This window comes from Triticum dicoccoides, chromosome 5A (genome assembly GCF_002162155.2).
Source record: "Triticum dicoccoides isolate Atlit2015 ecotype Zavitan chromosome 5A, WEW_v2.0, whole genome shotgun sequence".
Taxonomy (NCBI): domain Eukaryota; kingdom Viridiplantae; phylum Streptophyta; class Magnoliopsida; order Poales; family Poaceae; genus Triticum; species Triticum dicoccoides.
Window position 1 is genome coordinate 533,281,892 of NC_041388.1, and position 23,333 is coordinate 533,305,224.

Here is a 23,333-nt window from a genome sequence, read left to right on the forward strand (position 1 = left end):
AGGGGCAATGGAGATGGTAGCACACTTTGATAAAACCAACCATGGGCAGGTAGTGCCCATTGAGATGGATTGGCCGACACTCTTCGTTTCTCGCCTGAGCAAATCAAAGAAATAACCATCATAATATTTATTACTTTACCCTTGGTAAACTATTAAGTATTACGCTTCGGTGTGGATGAACCACCGTCTTACTTATTACAACATGTCAAGTATTTCCTTATGTTGCATACAATATTGTGCAAAATAACACATGGAATGTTAGGAATAAACATGTCCTCCATGTATTATACTAGGAGCTATCTGACTAGGACTAGAAGTCTTCACCGGTTAGGATTCTTTGTTACCTTTTTGACGAAAATATGGCCCTAGGGCCACATTTCATTGATTAATCGGAGAGGTGAAAAAAACAGTTACAAAGTTACAGACTGTTAGGAGGGACATTCATAGCGAGATTACATGCATATCTCTGGTTTCAAGAGAGCAACCACCTACAGTTTAACTTTATGGTAGAGACATGGGACAGGGTCAGTCTGTCGAACTGGTGGATCCCGGCAACAGACCAACATCTTGCCTCGTCCATGATGCAGCCGACGACCTGCCTAGGCATGCTGAAAGTGCAACTAATCCCTGAATGGTTTTGGTAATTCTTAATAACATATAGCTCATTGAACTAATATTCTTTCAAGGTAACCATTTTAGAAAGTTTAATGATTGGCATGACATGGACTAGAGATGTGGACCCCTCAAAATGTTAAGGACACATATTAGCAAAAGCTCAAGACTCTAAATTTTCATTTTAGTGATCCAAGATCACATTGAGTCCATAGGAAAAGCCAATCTAACATATAAAAGCTGCTAGAGTACCCGCCCATCCAGCGCCATCGCGGATTCAGATTCATCCTGCGCGCACGTTTCACCTCGCTGGCGGCGTAACAGTAATTTCCGTCGCCCTGGTGAAAATCCCACCGCTCGTTTTTCTGTACGCCCCGCGATCGGCCCAGGAGCAGTTGACGAGTGGGCCAGGCCTGCGCGGGGGCCAGCCTAGCAGCGATACGGTGTGTGCGTCTCTGTGTCCGGGTGAAAACAGGAGCGATGGATGGTGGGTTGCCAGGGGCGTTCGTGGGTTGGCAGGACGTTTTTTTACCGTCCTCGCTTGCACCCAGCGGCCGCGCCTCCGCTTCAGCCGCGACGGGCCCATCTGTCGGTCTCGCGGGTGCGCGCCTCGGAGAGAGCAGCGACCGAGCGGGCGACCTGGGCTAGCAGGCACGACAGAAAATAAAAGGGGAAGCGGCAGCGAGAGAAAAGAGGAAAAGCAGTCAGACCTAGCCCGCGCCCCCGCAGCCGCCTCCTCTCCTGCCGCCGTCGCCGCCTCGGCCTCGTCCGCCTCTTCTCCTGCCGCCGCCGCCTCGGCCTCGGCCGGCCCTGCTCTGCCGGCGCCCGTCGGCCTTGATCCGGCCTCGGCAGGAGGAGCTCGCCCTTGAGTAGGACTCAATATAAGGAGGGGAGCAGCAGCCGCGCCCCGTGCTCCACCGGTGCCCTTCGCCCTCGATCCGTCCTCGGCAGGAGGAGCTCGAGCCGAGGAGCGCGACCTCGATCCGGACTCGGCAGGAGGAGGGAAGCAGTAGCCGCGCCAGCCGACGTGCCTCGCCGCAACCTCTGCGATATCAGGCGCCATCTTATTCCCCATCTCTTCTGGTTGCATCTCCCCCCGTGAGTTCCTTCTTCTAATCCCCTTCCTCTCTCGATTTGGTCTGCAGGAGAGAGAGAAGATAAGACGGAGAGAGAAGGAGGAGAGGAGGGAGAGGAAAAGAGGTGCGGTGGCAAGGAAATCATCGTCGGATGCGTCTTATATGTGGTGATGATCTCCTACTTTATTTTCTCGATTTGTGTTTTGTTCTTACTTTCTTTCCAACTCAGTAATCATGCTCTTGCTTTTCCTTTGGTCTCTGTTGTAGATGGGTGTGTTCCCATCAAGTCAATGGTGGGGTTGATGTGCCCGTCGATTCGTGATCCGCTGGCTGAGCTCATCTTCTCAATGGCGGACTGGTGTTCTATGTTAGTCGGAGCCATTGTATGTGGTTGTGCAGTTGCTGATGTACAGGAGGCGTCCGTGGTGTCAGTTCTTCGTCGTCCATGCTTATCTTCTATATGCTCTAGCAGCCAGGTGACTACATATTACCTTTTCTATCAATTCGACCACCTTCTCCTTCTTCACGAGGATCGGCGGGTCAACATCGATGCCCATGTTAGCGGCAGTGCCCGCTATGATTCTCATGGCGGACTCGATGGTTTTGCAGTTCAAGTCAGGCAACTTCTCCTGGGCGATCGTGTGTACTTGGTCGCTGTGGCTCCTTTGGGCCTTTTTCGACGCCTGGGAATCAGAATTAATAAAATGGAGATAAGGAACCATGTAGTTCACTGAGCAGCTATAAAGCCTAAGATAAACTACAGTAAACAGAAAGTTGAGGAATCACCCAAATGTGTAGAAATTTTAGTGACTAACTTATGACTTGTTTATTTCAGAGAAACTAATGACTTATCAATCCAACAGACAGTATGAAGTTGTGCCAAGTAAAGCCAAAAAAGAAACTGTATGTATATAACGGAGTAGCGGATGCGGTTCAAGCTGTTTTTTTGCCTGCTTATTTTTTATGTAGCTTTTTTGGCCTGCTTGTCAGTGATGCAATGCCTTATGGAGTAACGAAAGCCTAGAATGAGAGTTAGGGAAAATGAAATGGACACCAAATTTGGTGAGGCTTATATACTTTGAACTTGGAGCCAAGTAGAAACCCCAGTGTTAGCTGAACAGAAAATTTAATGTGTTAAGTTATGCATATTGCATTGTACCCAAATAATTCAAATAAGTGTTAACTCAAAGGATTGTTTTTGTAGAGGTCCATATGCAATTCATCAGATACAGATAAAGGGTTAGTATCTCCCATGTGTGCAAAATTGGTGTGCAGATAGCAATTCACAGACCACTTTCCCTGTCAGTATGCTAACATTTTCGTATATGCATTTATAATTAAAATTATTAATAATAGCATAATGAATCATTAATCAGTCCCTCTACTGTCTGCACATGCTTAAAACTCAACCATGGTATCATTATGGAATTTGAACAACCTAGGCCCCCACAGACACTAGCAAATCAACCTAGCTACTGCATTTCCCTTTTGCCCAATTATCCCCATATATCTTCAATTTGGTGCAGGAACCTCAAATTATGTAAAATTTGGTGCTAATCAACCGGGTGCATACCTGCAACCTTGAGGAGCAGTACTAAGGCAGGAGGTGTCTTCAAGATAAAGGTGAAGCTCTTATCCTGCAAAGATGCAATGCCACACACATCCTTATCCTGCAAAGATGCAATGCCACATGCATCATGAGGACTAGCTCACATTACCAATACAAACATTCTGCACACACATTTAACATGATGAGGCAGGAGGTGATTCTAATTATCGAGTAAAGTCATGTATATAGACTGATTAGTGTGATGTGTTTATGATTTTTTCTGAGGGCACCTAAGCTGAAAAGCGGTGGGTGTGGTAGCTAAAACAAAATTTGTGCAATTTCGCTTCAACTTCAAACTGTTGTTGGGGAGACTGCCATGTCAGGAACTCATGTACTTACAATACGTTAAGTTAAATTAGAAAATGCCGTCTCGTTTAAAAAATAACATCTCATTTTCCCCCTTGATTCAGTTATGAACTCTACTGTACGTTCAGACTGAAGTAGTTATGTGAGAGTAGAAGAGGTTTATAGCCTCTGTTGCTGGTGGACTGACTATTTTATATGGACTGAAGCTGCAACTGAGGGTAGTGCTACTCTATGCTGGGCAGCAGTAACTTAGGTCCTGCTCTTTTGTGAAATTGACACACGAACTAAACATACACATTTGATTTTTCTCACAGTTTGTGCTCACACCAAATCAAGCTTTTCAAACCATTATTACAGTGTTGTTTCTTCCTCTCTTTTAATTTTTAGCTTGCTGTTTTTCTTGGTGACCTTCCTTGATTTGTGCTAATTTCTGCAAGAAATTTTTGGAAAACATCAATTCTTCTCCTTTACTGAAACTTGGATCTTTGTTAGGCATGAGTTGAGCTGCCTTATTTAATATGTTATTCATAGGCATCAATAAACTAGACGATTTGCCAGTAGAAACAATTATAACTGGGACATGCTTTCTCTTGACACTGAGCAATGGATAAATATTCTGGCTTATTTCCTTTTTGTATTTGAACATGATGTAAGTGTGGAAATAAGAAACAGATTATTTAGAGCTTTCTGCCCTTTTATTTTCTTTGTGGCTAATCTCCAACTACCCTATGGACTGTAGTAATCACTTTCTCTTTTTACCATCAGCAGGATTTAATTGATGGAGTCCTGCTGCTAAAGGACTGCTAAAGGACGTGAACAGGAAGTCCTATCGCTGGATGTTTATTGTCCGAATTGCAAGGATCTGGGAATACATGAGTACAGACCCTATCGAATTCTATAGCTCTATTCATTGGCACAACAGTTGATCAATTTTGAGGTAATAAAGCGAAGTTGTTATCTGGAAAATACTTACCTACTTAAAGAAGGTCAAAATAGAGAAATCCTTGGCATAATTTTTATGTATACAATATACTAGCTTTCATATCTACTTTGGACACCAGATGGCATATCAACATTATGTACCTGAAGCGATCGCTACAGAAGGAAGGTACCAAACAAGATTAACTGTTTCTATGCTTCTCAAAATACTTTAGTATATGCCCATAATATCACAGTATGAATTGCTATGTGGGAAGTTTGCTTTTCCTACCATCATGGAATAATAATTCATTTTTTAGTTTGATATATTCTGCGCCCAATTAACTATTTGTATTTGCCAGAGAATGCAGAAAAAAAAATACTAACCTGCTTGTGTTCCCGAGAGAGTGTATTTTCTCCATACCTCAACATTCTTGATACATATGGTCATCTCTGTTCTGGACAACACACTTGACGACCTCTCTTCATGGCACAAAACTGAAACTGTGCCATTAATATATTTTCCTTGCATGCTTGTCTAAATAAAGGGTGCAATACACATGGCATAGTCGCATAGATATACAAATCCCTTATTCCTGTGAGCAAGACTGAAGCTTGCTACTTGTTAAGACCAGTCATAAACATTTCTGTGATTGTAGCTGATTCCCGTCAGTGAAACTTTGCCATGACCATTGTTTATTCAGTGAAATAGCTGATTCCAATCATCCATCAACTAGATTTGTGATAATCACAACAACAAGCTTATATCTTACAAATCGCCTGATTGGTGATTATCCATTTTATATGATGTTTTTCATTTGCAAGCGCTGAGTTTTTTCCTTTCAAGTTTCTCTCTCTTACTCTATTTCATTAAATATATTTCTCCTCTCACTCCATCATTCAGTCTGTCGGTTACTCATGATGAGTGATTATATGCAATCATCCGACAATAATTAGTATAGATAATTAGTTATGCCAGGTTGCTACATTTCAATCTCCTTTTTGCCAATATGAAATATGATGGCATATTAATATTGAGAGACAGTCTTGTCGTCCGCTGCAGCATCACCCTTCTTTTTTGCCGCCCTAACTTTTTTGCACCCCAGGCCTAGCACGCGATAACGGCGCCATGAGGATTCTCTGCCGTGAGGAGTACCCCGACCCGTATGATGGCCACCGGAAGGTCACACACTTCTTTGGCTCGCTCCGACTGGCTCCATTGACGACTTCTCTAAGGTATCTTCTTGTGCAGCTTCACACCTGCTTGTGTGTCTTGCAAAAAAGCAAGCTACCTGGTACCTCTCTACTCTGCTTTAGCAGGCGTTTGCAGAGGAAGCCAAGGGGTACATGATACTAGTAATTTACTAATGACCCATATTGTTGGAATAATTTGTCGCAAATATTTTTGTTGGTTGTCCTTCTATTTTATTTATAATCTTGCCTCAATCATGTCTTCCATTGTGCTTCTTCACTCAAAAGGTGTTCTGCATGTGTGCACTTGCTTGAGAATGGAATAATCTCATGAATTCTATTGAAAACAGAACTTACTTATTGCAGTATGCTTAATGTTTTGTTTTAGTAATTATGTCTGCTTTAGCAGCCAGGAGCATCCCCTCCCATTTCTGACTTTGAACCATGTGCCCTGTTTAAACCAGCGTAGTTCGATGACCTTATGCAATTATTTGGTACAAAGAATGTGCTGATAAAGTATTTTTATTTTTACTTTACTATGTCTAGTTCCGAGGTATTTATACTCCTGTCAATCTGCTCTAATTCGGTTCGCCGATATCCTGAAGGAATTAGACCATTCTATATCTTTTTTTTTTATTTTAGTTGGATACCTGCTTAGATGGGTGAACTTTTAACCCATCTTTTATTGCTTGCAGGTGTATTTGTTGGGTTTCTCTTGGCGTGTCGAACAAAAATTGGCGTTCAGCACTGCTATTTAAAGATGGTTTGATCAGTACTACAGAAAACCCATAGATTATTGTAGGTGAGAGCATGGTACCCTGTCTCTTCCTATTTTGTTCCTTTCTTATAGTATTACTTTGAGGCATTATTTATAGCAAAAGAATCAGATTGAACATTTAATATCTTTATTCCTTATCATGCTAGGCAGAGGCCCTTAGGTTTGCATTCAGGTGCTAATTGTTTAATAAACATCATGCATTAGTTAGCTATAATCCTTTATCTTTTCCACAAACATGATGATTATGTTCAGCAGGATTGTCCGTTTCAGATCCCAGAGATGTATCATTGTAAAGTACTCCCTCCGTTGTAAAATAGATGACCCAACTTTATACTAAAGTTAGTACAAAGTTGAGTCATCTATTTTGGAATGGAGGGAGTAAGGTTAAGGAGATCTAATCCTGGACATATCAATGCAAGAGCACAACTTTGTATTAGAATGCTTACTGTGTTTTACATGGTGGTGTTTCTAAGAAAGTATATTTGGTTGTGATCTTCAAATGGTTTGAAATTTAGTTAAGGGATGTCAAAGCCTGAATGTGGCCACATTTTGGTGGGGAAGGAGGGATATAGTCTTTATAATTTAATCTTAGCTTTACACTTCTGTGATTCGTTGAAGAAATGTATCTCGATGTAGTTTTGGCTGTATTGAGACTAGGATTTAAGCTTCTTTCCTTTCCGAGACGCATACATAAATCCTGTGTGCTATATGGGTTGGAAAAATAGTGTTGAAATTTAAACTCGAATCATATGGGCACTCCTAGAGAAGCGGCTGTGTCCTATCTTTGTTTGGGACTAATTGTCAAATGAATAATATTATTTCGTGCGTGTAATTCCTCTTTTTTGATTGCTCATAACCTGTTCTTTTTTGGTTGTTTGTTTAGGTATCTAAGAATGATGATGATTACACTCGGAGCAAGCCTTGTTGCGACGCTACAAGTGTTGCCCTCCTCCTCCCCAAGGGCAAGATGAAGGAAGGTGCCTGTGTGGTTCTTCTGCAGCTCGTAGCGAGGATTGCTGTGTCCAACCTGCACAAGAATGCCAAGAAGTCCTTCTCGGAGACGTAAGCCATGGCGCATGTTTCTGCCATGATTTCCTTTGGTTGGATTTCGTGGATTTAGGTGTTGAAAAATTATGGGCTGTGGATGCAGGATTAAGGACATGTACCTGCACTACAACGAGAGATCTGGGCTGCTTCTTTGTGGCTTCCAAACTTGAAATGTTTGTTTGGAAGTTAGTTTAGTTTTTTGTTGTGGATTCACAGCTTCTCACATGTACCATCCTCTTAGACCTTTAGATTTCCAAAGAAACTAAATGAAGATGTGGTGGTATGGTCTCAATGAAGCGTTCCATGCTTTATATTTTCTCTAAAATTTTCTCCTGAAGAATCATGTATCTATGTTAGATCCGGTGAGAAAAGAGGCGGCTTCCAAGCAGAGGATGCAGGAGTGTTGGCCACATTTGGTCTTTGACTTGGGTGTGTAAATATTCTTACAATACTTGGCTTCCTCTCGGCCTTTGCGCCATTGGCGCAACGAGTCATCTAGTAATATTAAAAGGGGATGAGGTGTTGCTTAATGGCTTGCTTGCTCAAAGTGCTTAGTGATATGCTCCAAAGCCCTCAACCACTTTCTCATTTCCACATAGGTCCTAAACCTAAAGTCAAACTCGGCCCCACCGATTTGATATATCTGGCGCCACCGAGTTCACTTGACATAGCCATAGCCAGAAACCCTAATCAATTCGGTCTCACCGATAGGGATCTCGGTCTCACCGAGATGGGATTGCAAACTCTTTGTTTCCCTTCGTAACATTTCGGTCTAACCGAGATGAGCGATCGGTCCCACCGAGTTGGCAATGCAAACTCTCTGTTTCCCTTTCGTAACGTTTCGGTCTCACTGAAATGAGCGATCGGTCCCACCGAGTTTGCCTAACCAAGTCTCTGTTTGCTTATTATTGAAATCGGTCTCACCGAGTTCATGTAATCGGTCTCACCGAGATGAAGTTTTGCCCTAACCCTAGCACATCGGTTCCACCGAGTTGATCACGTCGGTCCCACCGAAAATCCTAATGTTCACATTTTGAACCATATCGGTCTAACCGAGTTTCACTATTCGGTCCCACTGAGTCTGGTAAATTGTGTGTAACAGTTAGATTTTGTGTGGAGGCTATATATACCCCCTCCACCCATTCTCCATTAGAGAGAGAGAGCCATCAGAACGTGCCTACACTTCCAGCATTCATTTTCTGAGAGAGAACCACCTACTCATGTGTTGATACCAAGACATTCCAATCCAACCACAAGAATCTTGATCTCTAGACTTCCCCAAGTTGCTTTCCACTCAAATCATCTTTCCACCATATTCAAATCTATGAGAGAGAGTTGAGTGTTGGGGAGACTATCATTTGAAGCACAAGAGCAAGGAGTTCATCATCAACACACCATCTATTACCTTTTGGAGAGTGGTGTCTCCTAGATTGGTTAGGTGTCACTTGGGAGCCTCCGTCAAGATTATGGAGTTGAACCAAGGAGTTTGTAAGGGCAAGGAGATCGCCTACTTTGTGAAGATCTACCCAAGTGAGGCAAATCCTTCGTGGGCGATGGCCATGGTGGGATAGACAAGGTTGATTCTTCATGGACCCTTCGTAGGTGGAGCCCTCCGTGGACTCGCGCAACCGTTACCCTTCGTGGGTTGAAGTCTCCATCAACGTGGATGCACGATAGCACCACCTATCGGAACCACGCCAAAAATCTCCATGTCTGCATTGCGTTTGCTCCCTCCAAACTCCCCCTCTTTACCTTCATATGCAATGATTTGCATTTCGCTGCTATACTCTTAGAATTGCATGTGTAGGTTGATTGCTTGACTTGTGTTAATTTGCTAAAATCTGCCAAGACTTAAAATTGGGAAAGGGCTAGATTTTTATTTGGTCAAGTAGTCTAATCACCCCACCCCTCTAGCCATACTTTCGAGCCTACAAGTGGTATCAGACCTTTGGTCTCCATTGTCTTGATTTCCATAGCTTTGGTGATCATAGCCTTGGTTTGACAACCTAGGAGAGTATGGCATCTAGCGAGGGAAATTACCACCGTAGAGGTCCTTACTTTAATGGTACTAATTTTGCTAGTTGGAAGCATAAGATGAAAATGCATATTCTTGGACATAACCTCGCCGTTTGGGCTATTGTGTGGATTGTCTTGCAAGGTGAATTCTTCGATGGGAGAGAACCAAACCGTGAAGCTACCGCGGAAGAATTGAAGATATTACAATACAATGCTCAAGCTTGCGATATCCTCTTCAATGGATTATGCCCCGAAGAATTCAACAAAATCAGTCGTCTTGAGAACGCAAAGGAAATTTGGGATACTTTGATTCATATGCACGAAGGTACGGACTCCGTCAAGGAATCCAAATTGGATGTGCTTCAAAGTCAACTTGACAAGTTCAAAATGAAGGATGGTGAAGGTGTCACTAAAATGTACTCTAGGCTTGCTCTCATCACAAATGAGATCACAGGCTTAGAAGTGAAGAGATGGCCGATAGATTCATCATCAAGAAGATCCTAAGAGCCTTGGATGGAAAATATGACACCGTGCGCGCATTGATCCAAATGATGCCCAATTACAAAGATCTCAAGCCAACGGAAGTCATTGGTAGAATTGTTGCTCATGAGATGTCACTCAAGGATAAAGAAGAGCTTCACAACAAGTCTAGTGGTGGTTACAAAGCTTCATGTGATGCTCCTACATCATCAAGTGAGAAACAAGTTTTCAATGAAGAATTGAGCTTAAGGGTGAAGAACTTCAACAAGTTCTACAAAAGTAGAAGCAAAGAAAGAAGTTCCAAGTCAAGGTATGATACGTCTCCAACGTATCTATAATTTTTTATTGTTCCATGGTACTATATTATCAATCTTGGATGTTTTATAATAATTTTATAGTCATTTTATATCATTTTTTGGTACTAACCTATTGACATAGTGCCAAGTGCCAGTTGCTATTTTTTGCATGTTTTTTACATTGCAGGAAATCAATACCAAACGGAGTCCAAATGCAACGAAACTTTACGGAGATTTTTTTTGAACCAGAAGACACCTAATGGGCCCTGGTTGTGCTTGGCGGGGTGCTCCTGTTGGGGAACGTAGTAATTTCAAAATTTTCCTACGCACACGCAAGATCATGGTGATGCATAGCAACGAGAGGGGAGAGTGTGTCCACGTACCCTCGTAGACCGAAAGCGGAAGAGTTAGCACAACGCGGTTGATGTAGTCGTATGTCTTCACAATCCGACCGATCAAGTACCGAACGCACGGCACCTCCGAGTTCAGCACATGTTCAGCCTGATGACGTCCCTCGAACTCCGATCCAGCTGAGTGTTGAGAGAGAGTTTCGTCATTACGACGGCATGGTGACGATGATGATGTTCTACCGACGCAGGGCTTTGCCTAAGCACCGCTACAGTATTATCGAGGTGGACTATGGTGGAGGGGGGCACCGCACACGGCTAAAAGATCAACAGATCAATTGTTGTGTCTATGGGGTGCCCCCTGGCCACGTATATAAAGGAGTGGAGAAGGGGAGGGGCCGACCCTCTCTATGGCGTGCCCTAGGGGAGTCCTACTCCCACCGGAAGTAGGATTCCCCCTTTCCTAGTAGAACTAGGAGCCCTTCCAAGTAATAGGAGTAGGAGAGAAGGAAAGGGAAAAGAGAAGAGAAGGAAGGAGGGGCGCATCACTTCCCCCTAGTCCAATTTGGACTAGGCCTGGGGGGGTGCGCGTCCTGCCTCTCTCTCTTTCCCCTAAAGCCCAATAAGGCTCATACACTTCCCGGCGAATTCCCGTAACTCTCCGGTACTCCAATAAATACCCGAATCACTCAGAACCTTTCCGATGTCCGAATATAGTCGTCCAATATATCGATCTTTACGTCTCGGCCATTTCGAGACTCCTCGTCATGTCCCTGATCTCATCCGGGACTCTGAACTACCTGCGGTACATCAAATCACATAAACTCATAATATAATCGTCACCGAAATTTTAAGCATGCGGACCCTACGGGTTCGAGAACTATGTAGACATGACCGAGACACGTCTCCGGCCAATAACCAATAGCGGAACCTGGATGCTCATATTGGTTCCCACATATTCTACGAAGATCTTTATCGGTCAAACCGCATAACAACATACATTGTTCCCTTTGTCATCGGTATGTTACTTGCCCGAGATTCGATCGTAGGTATCTCAATACCTAGTTCAATCTTGTTACCGGCAAGTCTCTTTACTCGTTCCGTAATACATCATCCCGCAACTAGCTCATTAGTTGCAATGCTTGCAAGGCTTATAGTGATGTGCATTACCGAGTGGGCCCAGAGATACCTCTCCGACAATCGGAGTGACAAATCCTAATCTCGAAATATGCCAACCCAACAAGTACCTTTGGAGACACGTGTAGATCACCTTTATAATCACCCAGTTACGTTGTGACGTTTGGTAGCACACAAAGTGTCATCCGGTAAATGGGAGTTGCATAATCTCATAGTCATAGAAACATGTGTAAGTCATGAAGAAAGCAATAGCAACAAACTAAACGATCAAGTGCTAAGCTAACGGAATGGGTCAAGTCAATTACATCATTCTCCTAATGATGTGATCCCATTAATCAAATGACAACTCATGTCTATGGCTAGGAAACATAACCATCTTTGATTAACGAGCTAGTCAAGTAGAGGCATACTAGTGACACTCTGTTTGTCTATGTATTCACACAAGTATTATGTTTCCGGTTAATACAATTCTAGCATGAATAATAAACATTTATCATGATATAAGGAAATAAATAAGAAATCTATTATTGCCTCTAGCGCATATTTCCTTCAGTCTCCCACTTGCACTAGAGTCAATAATCTAGTTCACATCGCCATGTGATTTAATACCAATAGTTCACATCACCATGTGATTAACACCCATAGTTCACATCGACATGTGACCAACACCCAAAGGGTTTACTAGAGTCAATAATCTAGTTCACATCGCTATGTGATTAACACCCAAAGAGTACTAAGGTATGATCATGTTTTGCTTGTGAGAGAAGTTTAGTCAACGGGTCTGCCACATTCAGATCCGTAAGTATTTTGCAAATTTCTATGTCAACAATGCTCTGCACGGAGCTACTCTAGCTAATTGCTCCCACTTTCAATATGTATCCAGATTGAGATTTAGAGCCATCTGGATCAGTGTCAAAATTTGCATCGACGTAACCCTTTACGACGAACCTTTTTTTGTCACCTCCATAATCGAGAAACATATCCTTATTCCACTAAGGATAATTTTGACCGCTGTCCAGTGATCTACTCCTAGATCACTACTGTACTCCCTTGCCAAAAACATTGTAGGGTATACAATAGATCTGGTACACAGCATGGCATATTTTATAGAACCTATGGCCAAGGCATAGGGAATGACTTTCATTTTCTTTCTATCTTCTGCCGTGGTCGGGCTTTGAGTCTTACTCAGTTTCACACCTTGTAACATAGGCAAGAACTCTTTCTTTGACCGTTCCATTTTGAACTACTTCAAAATCTTGTCAAGTTATGTACTCATTGAAAAACTTATCAAGTGTCTTGATCTATCTCCATAGATCTTGATGCTCAATATGTAAGCAGCTTCACCGAGGTCTTTCTTTGAAAAACTCCTTTCAAACACTCCTTTATGTTTTGCAGAATAATTCTACATTATCTCCGATCAACAATATGTCATTCACACGTACTTATTAGAAATGATGTAGTGCTCCCACTCACTTTCTTGTAAATACAGGCTTCACCGCAAGTCTGTATAAAACTATATGCTTTGATCAACTTATCAAAGCGTATATTCCAACTCCGAGATGCTTGCACCAGTCCATAGATGGATCGCTGGAGCTTGCATATTTTGTTAGCACCTTTAGGATTGACAAAAATTTCTTGTTGCATCATATACAACTCTTCTTTAATAAATCCATTAAGGAAGGTAGTTTTGTTTATCCATTTGCCAAATTTCATAAAATGTGGCAATTGCTAACATGATTCGGACAAACTTAAGCATAGATACGAGTGAGAAACTCTCATCGTAGTCAACACCTTGAACTTTAGAGACAATTCTAGCTTTGTAGATAGTAACACTACTATCAGCGTCCGTCTTCCTCTTGAAGATCCATTTAATCTCAATGGCTCACCGATCTTTGGGCAAGTCAATCAAAGTCCATACTTTGTTCTTATACATGGATCTCATCTCAGATTTCATGGCCTCAAGCCATTTTGCGGAATCTGGGCTCATCATCGCTTCCTCGTAGTTCGTAGGTTCGTCATGGTCAAGTAACATGACCTCCAGAACAGGATTACCGTACCACTCTGGTGCGGATCTCACTCTGGTTTACCTACGAGGTTCGGTAGTAACTTGATCTGAAGTTACATGATCATCATCATTAGCTTCCTCACGAATTGGTGTAGTAGTCACAGGAATAGATTTCTGTGATGAACTACTTTCCAATAAGGGAGCAGGTATAGTTACCTCATCAAGTTCTACTTTCCTCCCACTCACTTCTTTCGAGAGAAACTCCTTCTCTAGAAAGGATCCGTTCTTAGTAATGAATATCTTGCCTTCGGATCTATGATAGAAGGTGTACCCAACATTTTCTTTTGGGTATCCTATGAAGACGCACTTCTCCGATTTGGGTTTGAGCTTATCGGGTTGAAACTTTTTCACATAAGCATTGCAACCTCAAACTTTAATAAACGACAGCTTAGGTTTCTTGCCAAACCATAGTTCATACACTGTCGTCTCAACGGATTTAGATGGTGCCCTATTTAACGTGAATATAGCTGTCTCTAATGCATAACCCCAAAACGATATTGGTAAATTGGTAAGAGACATCATAGATCGCACCATATCTAATAAAGTATGGTTACGACGTTCGGACACACCATTACACTGTGGTGTTCTAGGTGGCGTGAGTAGTGAAACTATTTCACATTGTTTTAACTGAAGGCCAAACTCGTAACTCAAATATTTTACTTCTATGATCATATCGTAGAAACTTTTATTTTTGTTACGATGATTCTCCACTTCACTCTGAAATTCTTTGAACTTTTCAAATGTTTCAGACTTGTGTTTCATCAAGTAGATATACTCACATCTGCTCAAATCATCTATGAAGATCAAAAAATAATGATACCTATCGTGAGCCTCAATATTCATCGGACCACATACATCAGTATGTATGATTTCCAACAAATCTGTTGCTCGCTCCATTGTGAGTCTTAGTCATCTTGCCCATGAGGCATGGTTCGCAAGCATCAACTGATTCATAATCAAGTGATTCCAAAAGCCCATCAACATGGATTTTCTTCATGCGCTTTACACCAATATAACCTAAACGGCAGTGCCACAAATAAGTTGCACTATCATTATTAACTTTGCATCTTTTGGCTTCAATATTATGAAAATGTGTATCACCACGATCGAGATCCAACAAACCATTTTCATTGGGTGTATGACCATAGAAGGTTTTATTCATGTAAATAGAACAACAATTGTTCTCTAACTTACATGAATAACCGTATTGCAATAAACATGATCCAATCATATTCATGCTCAATGCAAACACTAAATAACATTTATTTTAGGTTTAACACTAATCCTGAAAATATAGGGAGTGTGCGATGATGATCATATAAATCTTGGAACCATTTCCAATACACATCGTCACTTCACCCTTAACCAGTCTCTGTTCATTCTGCAACTCCCGTTTCGAGTTACTATTCTTAGCAACTGAACTAGTATCAAATACTGAGGGGTTGCTATAAACACTAGTAAAGTACACATCAATAACATGTATATCAAATATACATATGTTCACTTTGCCATCCTTCTTATCCACCAATTACTTGGGGTAGTTCCGCTTCCAGTGACCAGTCCCTTTGCAGTAGAAGCACTCAGTTTCAGGCTTAGGTCCAGACTTGGGTTTTTTCACTTGAGCAGCAACTTGCTTGCGTTCTTCTTGAACTTCCCCTTTCTTCCCTTTGTCCCTTTACTTGAAACTAGTGGTTTTGTTTACCATCAACACTTGATGCTTTTCTTGATTTCTACCTTCGTCAATTTCAGCTTCACGAAGAGCTTGGGAATCGTTTCCGTTATCCCTTGCATATTATAGTTCATCACGAAGTTCTACTAACTTGGTGATGGTGACTAGAGAATTCTGTAAATCACTATTTTATCTGGAAGATTAACTCCCACTTGATTCAAGCGATTGTAGCACCCAGACAATCTGAGCACATGCTCACTGCTTGAGCTATTCTCCTCCATCTTTTAGCTATAGAACTTGTTGGAGACTTCATATCTCTCAACTCGGGTATTTGCTTGAAATATTAACTTCAACTCCTGGAACATCTCATATGGTCCATGACGTTCAAAACGTCTTTGAAGTCCCGATTCTAAGCCGTTTAAGCATGGTGCACTAAACTATCAAGTAGTCATCATATTGAGCTAGCCAAACATTCATAACATCTGCTCCTGCAATAGGTTTGTCACGTAGCGGTGCATCAAGGACATAATTCTTCTGTGCAGCAATGAGGATAAACCTCAGATCACGGATCCAATCCGCATCATTGCTACTAACATCTTTCAACTTAGTTTTCTCTAGGAACATATCAAAAATAAAACAGGGGAGCTAAACGTGAGCTATTGATCTACAAAAATGATATGCTAATACTACCAGGACTAAGTTCATGATAAATTTAAGTTCAATTAATCATATTACTTAAGAACTCCCACTTAGATAGACATCCGTCTAATCCTCTAAGTGATCATGTGATCCATATCAACTAAACCATGTCCGATCATCACGTGAGATGGAGTAGTTTCAATGGTGAACATCACTATGTTGATCATATCTACTATATGATTCACGCTCGACCTTTCGGTCTCCGTGTTCCGAGGCCATATCTGTTATATGCTAGGCTCGTCAAGTTTAACCTGAGTATTCCGCGTGTGCAACTGTTTTGCACCCGTTGTATTTGAACGTAGAGCCTATCATACCCGATCATCACGTGGTGTCTCAGCACGGAGAACTTTCGCAATGGTGCATACTCAGGGAGAACACTTATACTTTGATAATTTAGTGAGGGATCATCTTATAATGCTACCGTCAATGAAAGCAATATAAGATGCATAAAAAGATAAACATCACATGCAATCAATATAAGTGATATGATATGGCCATCATCATCTTGTGCTTGTGATCTCCATCTCCGAAGCACCGTCATGATCACCATCGTCACCGGCGCGACACCTTGATCTCCATCGTAGCATCATTGTCGTCTCGCCAATCTTATGCTTCTACGACTATCGCTACCGCTTAGTGATAAAGTAAAGCATTACAGGGCGATTGCATTGCATACAAGAAAGCGACAACCATATGGCTCCTGCCAGTTACCGATAACACGGTTACAAAACATGGTCATCTCATACAATAAAATTTAGCATCATGTCTTGACCATATCACATCACAACATGCCCTGCAAAAACAAGTTAGACGTCCTCTACTTTGTTGTTGCAAATTTTACGTGGCTGTTATGGGCTTAGCAAGAACCGTTCTTACCTACGCATCAAAACCACAACGATAGTTTGTCAAGTTGGTGCTGTTTTAACCTTCATAAGGACCGGGCGTAGCCACACTCGGTTCAACTAAAGTTGGAGAAACTAACACCCGCCAGCCACCTATGTTCTAAGCACGTCGGTAGAACCAGTCTCGCGTAAGTGTACGGGTAATGTCGGTCCGGGCCGCTTCATCCAACAATACCGCTGAACCAAAGTATGACATGCTGGTAAGCAGTATGACTTATATCGCCCACAACTCACTTGTGTTCTACTCGTGCATATTACATCAATGCATAAAACCAGGCTCGGATGCCACTGTTGGGGAACGTAGTAATTTCAAAATTTTCCTACGCACACGCAAGATCATGGTGATGCATAGCAACGAGAGGGGAGAGTGTGTCCATGTACCCTCGTAGACCGAAAGCGGAAGCATTAGCACAACGCGGTTGATGTAGTCGTACGTCTTCACGATCCGACCGATCAAGTACCGAACGCACGACACCTCCGAGTTCAGCACACGTTCAGCCTGATGACGTCCCTCGAATTCCGATCCAGCCGAGTACTGAGGGAGAGTTTTATCAGCACGACGGCGTGGTGACGATGATGATGTTCTACCGGCGCAGGGCTTCGCCTAAGCACCGCTACAGTATTATCGAGGTGGACTATGGTGGAGGGGGGCACCGCACACGGCTAAAAGATCAACAGATCAATTGTTGTGTCTATGGGGTGCCCCCTGGCCACGTATATAAAGGAGTGGAGGAGGGGAGGGGATGGCCCTCTCTATGGCGTGCCCTAGGGAAGTCCTACTCCCAGCGGGAGTAGGATTCCCCCTTTCCTAGTAGAACTAGGAGCCCTTCCAAGTAGTAGGAGTAGGAGAGAAGGAAAGGGAAAAGAGAAGAGAAGGAAGGAGGGGGCGCAGCCCTTCCCCCTAGTCCAATTCGGACTAGGCCAGGGGGGCAGCCTGCCTCTCTCTCTTTCCCCTAAAGCCCAATAAGGCCCATACACTCCCTGGCGAATTCCCGTAACTCTCCGGTACTCCGATAAATACCCGAATCACTCGGAACCTTTCCGATGTCCGAATATAGTCGTCCAATATATCGATCTTTACGTCTCGGCCATTTCGAGACTCCTCGTCATGTCCCTGATCTCATCCGGGACTCTGAACTACCTGCGGTACATCAAATCACATAAACTCATAATACAATCGTCACCGAAATTTTAAGCGTGCGGACCCTACGGGTTCGAGAACTATGTAGACATGACCGAGACACGTCTCCGGCCAATAACCAATAGCAGAACCTGGATGCTCATATTGGTTCCCACATATTCTATGAAGATCTTTATCGGTCAAACCGCATAACAACATACATTGTTCCCTTTGTCATCGGTATGTTACTTGCCCGAGATTCGATCGTAGGTATCTCAATACCTAGTTCAATCTTGTTACCGACAAGTCTCTTTACTCGTTCCGTAATACATCATCCTGCAACTAACTCATTAGTTGCAATGCTTGCAAGGCTTATAGTGATGTGCATTACCGAGTGGGCCCAGAGATACCTCTCCGACAATCGGAGTGACAAATCCTAATCTCGAAATACGCCAACCCAACAAGTACCTTTGGAGACACGTGTAGATCACCTTTATAATCACCCAGTTACGTTGTGACGTTTGGTAGCACACAAAGTGTCATCCGGTAAACGGGAGTTGCATAATCTCATAGTCATAGAAACATGTGTAAGTCATGAAGAAAGCAATAGCAACAAACTAAACGATCAAGTGCTAAGCTAACAGAATGGGTCAAGTCAATCACATCATTCTCCTAATGATGTGACCCCGTTAATCAAATGACAACTCATGTCTATGGCTAGGAAACATAACCATCTTTGATTAACGAGCTAGTCAAGTAGAGGCATACTAGTGACACTCTGTTTGTCTATGTATTCACACAAGTATTATGTTTCCGGCTAATACAATTCTAGCATGAATAATAAACATTTATCATGATATAAGGAAATAAATAATAAAACTATTATTGCCTCTAGGGCATATTTCTTTCAGCTCCAAGGAGAGCACAACCCACTAGGGCGCGCTAGGAGGCCCAGGCATGCCCTGGTGGGTTGTGCCCACCTCGGGTGCCCCCCGGACCGCCTCTTTGCTCTATAAATACCCCAATATTCCAGAAACCCTAAAGAAGTCGACGAAAATCAATTCCAGCCACTGCAGAGTCCAGAACCACTAGATCCAATCTGGACACCATCTCGGATGCGGGATTCACCACCTCCATTGGTGCCTCTCCGATGATGCATGAGTAGTTCTTTGTAGACCTTTGGGTCCGTAGTTAGTAGCTAGATGGCTTCCTCTCTCTTGCTGAATTCTCAATACATTGGTCTCTTGGAGATCCATATGATGTAACTCTTTTTGCGGTGTGTTTGTTGGGATCGATGAACTTTGAGTTTATGATCAGATCTATCTTTTTATATCCATGAAGGTATTTGACTTTCTTTGATCTCTTTTATGCATGATTGCTTATAGCCTCATATTTCTTCTCTGATATTTGGGTTTTGTTTGGCCAACTTGATCTATTTGTCTTGCAATGGGAAGAGGTGCTTTGTAGTGGGTTCGATCTTACAGTGCTTGATCCCAGTGATAGAAAGGGAACCGACACGTATGTATTGTTGCTACTAAGGATAAAGCGATGGGGTCTATCTCTACATAGATAGATCTTGTCTACATAATGTCATCGTTCTTATTGCATTACTCCGTTTCTCCATGAACTTAATACACTATATGCATGTTGGATAGCGGTCGATGTGTGGAGTAATAGTAGTAGAAGCAGGCAGGAGTCGGTCTACTAATATTGGATGTGATGCCTATATAATGATCATTGCCTGGATATCGTCATGATTATTTGAAGTTCTATCAATTGCCCAACAGTAATTTGTTCACCCACCGGTTGCTATTTTTCTCGAGAGAAGACACTAGTGAAACCTACGCCCCCCGGGTCTCTTTCTCATATTATTTGCCTTTGCGATCTATTTTCCTTTCCTTTTATTTTCAGATCTATTAAACCAAAAATACAAAAAATACCTTGCTGCAATTTATTCTTATTTATTTTATTTGGCATTCGATCTATCAATCTACTACAATTTTATTCATGTCTGCTTGCCCATCTTGCGGCGCCGCTACCCGAAAGGGATTGACAACCCCTTTTACACGTGGGTTGCGAGAAGTTGTTATTTGTGTGCAGGTGATGTTTACATTGTGTTGCTTGGTTCTTCTATTGGTTCGATAACCTTGGTTTCACATCTGAGGGAAATACCTACTGTCGCTGTGCTGCATGATCCCTTCCTCTTTGGGGAAATACGGACGTAGCTTCAAGCCGCATCAAAAGGAATTTCTGGCGCCGAGGCCGGGGAGGATCTTCAACATATACCAGGTTCCTAATCACAAATCTCATCTCCTTGCAATTTACATTATTTGCCATTTTCCTCTCGTTTTCCTCTCCCCACTTCAGAAAAATGCCGTTTTATTGGCCCCTCTTTTTCGTTCGCCGTTTTCTTGCCGGATCTGTTTTTGTGGGCAATTTTGTTTGCCGTTATTATCATCATGGATAGTTCTTCCTCCATTGCGTGCACTCCCGAGAACAAATTTCTCAACTTTAAACAAAGGGGAGGAGAAAATTTGAAAGACGCTTGGTATAGAATTTGCAATGCTTATAATAGGTCTATTTGAAATCAATCTACTGTTGTTCTTCTTTGTTGTTTTATGTGGGCATCACCACTTGGTATAGATTCATCCTCGTTACGATTACCGGTGGAAATTTCTTGATGTGTCCCTCTCCTGATGCTTTTAATGCTATGGGAAATTTAGTAGGGTCACCACCTCTTATGATTAATGAAACAACTTTGACTCTTGAGCATGTCATGGAAAGATTAGATGCTATTGAAAAGGAAATGCTTACTGAAGAGCATATTTAAAATTTGGATAAAAAGATGCATAATTTTGCTACTAAAACTGGGACAAAAGCAAGGGAAGTTTTTAAGTTGTTAAAAGAAAAGGGAACTATAATTCATGAAAGAATTGAAGAGAGCCCATCTCGGATCGATAAACTGGAAGAAATCTTTAGTAATTTGAGTACGACTTTTGCTTTTGCTAAAATTGTTGAGAAAACTCCCGTAAAAAATTGGCAAGATTACCCAAGTTACTAAGAGCAAGGGTGCAACTTCTAGTAAAGAGGATCTTAACATGATTAGTATCCACCCGGATTTTGTTGAAGTTTTAAGAGATCCCTTTGGCAAGAATGAATTCTTTAAATTTGTTCCTATGAGTATTGTCATTGAAAATCTCTATGCTAAATCTCTAAGGGATTCTAAGAATTTGATTGAAGAGTTGAACAAAGATGACAAAACTTAGATCCTTGCTTTATGCCTAGCTATGGGCGTAAAACTATAGCGCTTGTTGGGAGGCAACCCAATGAATAAAATTTATTTTTGCTTTTTGCTTGCTATTCTTTAGTGTTTGCACAATTATGCTACTTTTATGATTGTGTTTTTTAATTAGTGTTTGTGCCAAGTAAAGCCTTTAGGATCTTCTTTGGGTGATAGTTGTTTGATCTTGCTGAAAACAGAAACTTTTGCTCTCACAAAAACAATTCTCATTTTTTACCAGAGTGTGCTAAAATGAAAATTATTTTTGCATTAGATTAATATACAAATTTCTCAGGTCATCCTAACTTTTCAGAATTTTTGGAGTTCCAGGAGTTTTCGAAATAGTCAGATTGCTACAGACTGTTCTATTTTGACAAATTATGTTTTCTTTGCGTTATGTGATTGTTTTGATGGCTCTATGGTTTTCTTTGATGAGTTTTTTCCATAGAGAAGTTGTAATACAGTAGATATAATGCAAAAACAAAATATGAATTGGTTTGGTACATTACTTATAGTAGTGATTTGCTTTCTTTTACTAACGGATCTCATGAAGGTTTTGTTGAGTTTTGTGTGATTGAAGTTTTCAAGTTTTGGGTTATCTTACGATGGATGAAGAAATAAGGAGTAAGAAGAGCCTAAGCTTGGGGATGCCCCGGATCCCAAGCTATTATCCAAAAGAAAGCAAGCAACTAAGCTTGGGGATGCCCCGAGTGGCATCCCCTCTTTCTTCTAACGACCATCGGTATTTTACTTGAAGTTATATTTTTATTTGTCACATACTATGTGTTTTGCTTGGAGTGTCTTTTATGATATGAGTCTTTGCTTGTTTTCTTTTGTGTTTTAAGTCTTTATTCCTTGCTGGACACACCTATTTGAGAGAGCCAAAATTATGTCACGACTTGTTAGAATTGCTCTCTATGCTTCACTTAAATTTTTTATGAGCTATGGACTTGCTCTAGTGCTTCACTTATATCTTTTTTAGCACGGTGTGCTTTAGTATTTTTGAAGAAATGCTCTCTTGCTTCACTTAGATTTATTTGAGAGTCAGTAAAATTTTCAAGAAATTCTCTCTTGCTTCACTTAAATTAATTTGAGAGAAAGAAATATTATGCTCATGATCTTCACTTATATTTGTTTGAGATTATCAAAAGCAACACATAAAAATTAGTCCCAAAGTGATATATATCCAAGAATGATATAATAAAAACTTTCATGAAGATCATTGGACAAATTAAACTTGATTATTAGTAATAGTTTTGAGATATGATGATGTGATATGTGAGTTATGTTGATGAGTAATTATGCTTTAGTAAAAATATTGGTGTTAAGGTTTGTGATTCCCTATGTAAGCACGAAAGTCAATAGTGAAGGAAATATGCCCTAGAGGCAATAATAAAGTTATTATTTATTTCCTTATTTCATGATAAATGTTTATTATTCATGCTAGAATTGTATTAACTGGAAACATAATACAAGTGTGAATACATAGACAAACATAGTGTCACTAGTATGCCTCTACTTGACTAGCTCGTTAGTCAAAGATGGTTATGTTTCCTAATCATAGACATGAGTTGTCATTTGATAAACGGGGTCACATCATTAGGAGAGTGATGTGATTGACTTGACCCATTCCGTTAGCTTAGCACTTGATCGTTTTAGTTTACTGCTATCGCTTTCTTCATGACTTATACATGTTCCTATGACCGAGATTATGCAACTCCCGATTACCGGAGGAACACTTTGTGTTCTACCAAACATCACAACGTAACTGGGTGATTATAAATG

General features: G+C 41.5%; 1 protein-coding gene and 1 long non-coding RNA gene across 3 annotated transcripts; both read left to right on the plus strand.

Annotated features, from left to right (window-relative positions):
* Positions 1-1,760: 1,760 nt before the first annotated feature.
* LOC119297747 lies at positions 1,761-3,294 on the plus strand. 2 transcript variants are annotated; one of them, XM_037575410.1, is made up of 3 exons: positions 1,761-1,855; positions 1,956-2,164; positions 3,215-3,294. In XM_037575410.1, exons 1-3 carry the CDS (start codon positions 1,840-1,842, stop codon positions 3,230-3,232), a joined length of 243 nt encoding a protein of 80 aa, XP_037431307.1. In that variant the 5' UTR covers positions 1,761-1,839; the 3' UTR covers positions 3,233-3,294. The 2 variants fall into 2 exon arrangements, with proteins under 2 accessions (XP_037431307.1, XP_037431306.1); XM_037575409.1 differs by lacking the exon at positions 3,215-3,294 and adding an exon at positions 2,298-2,725.
* A 3,132-nt stretch (positions 3,295-6,426) lies between these two features.
* Positions 6,427-7,937, plus strand: LOC119297748. Its single transcript, XR_005145727.1, has 3 exons — positions 6,427-6,514; positions 7,374-7,552; positions 7,641-7,937. It is a non-coding gene; the product is annotated as an uncharacterized LOC119297748 (long non-coding RNA).
* The last annotated feature ends 15,396 nt before the right edge of the window (positions 7,938-23,333 follow it).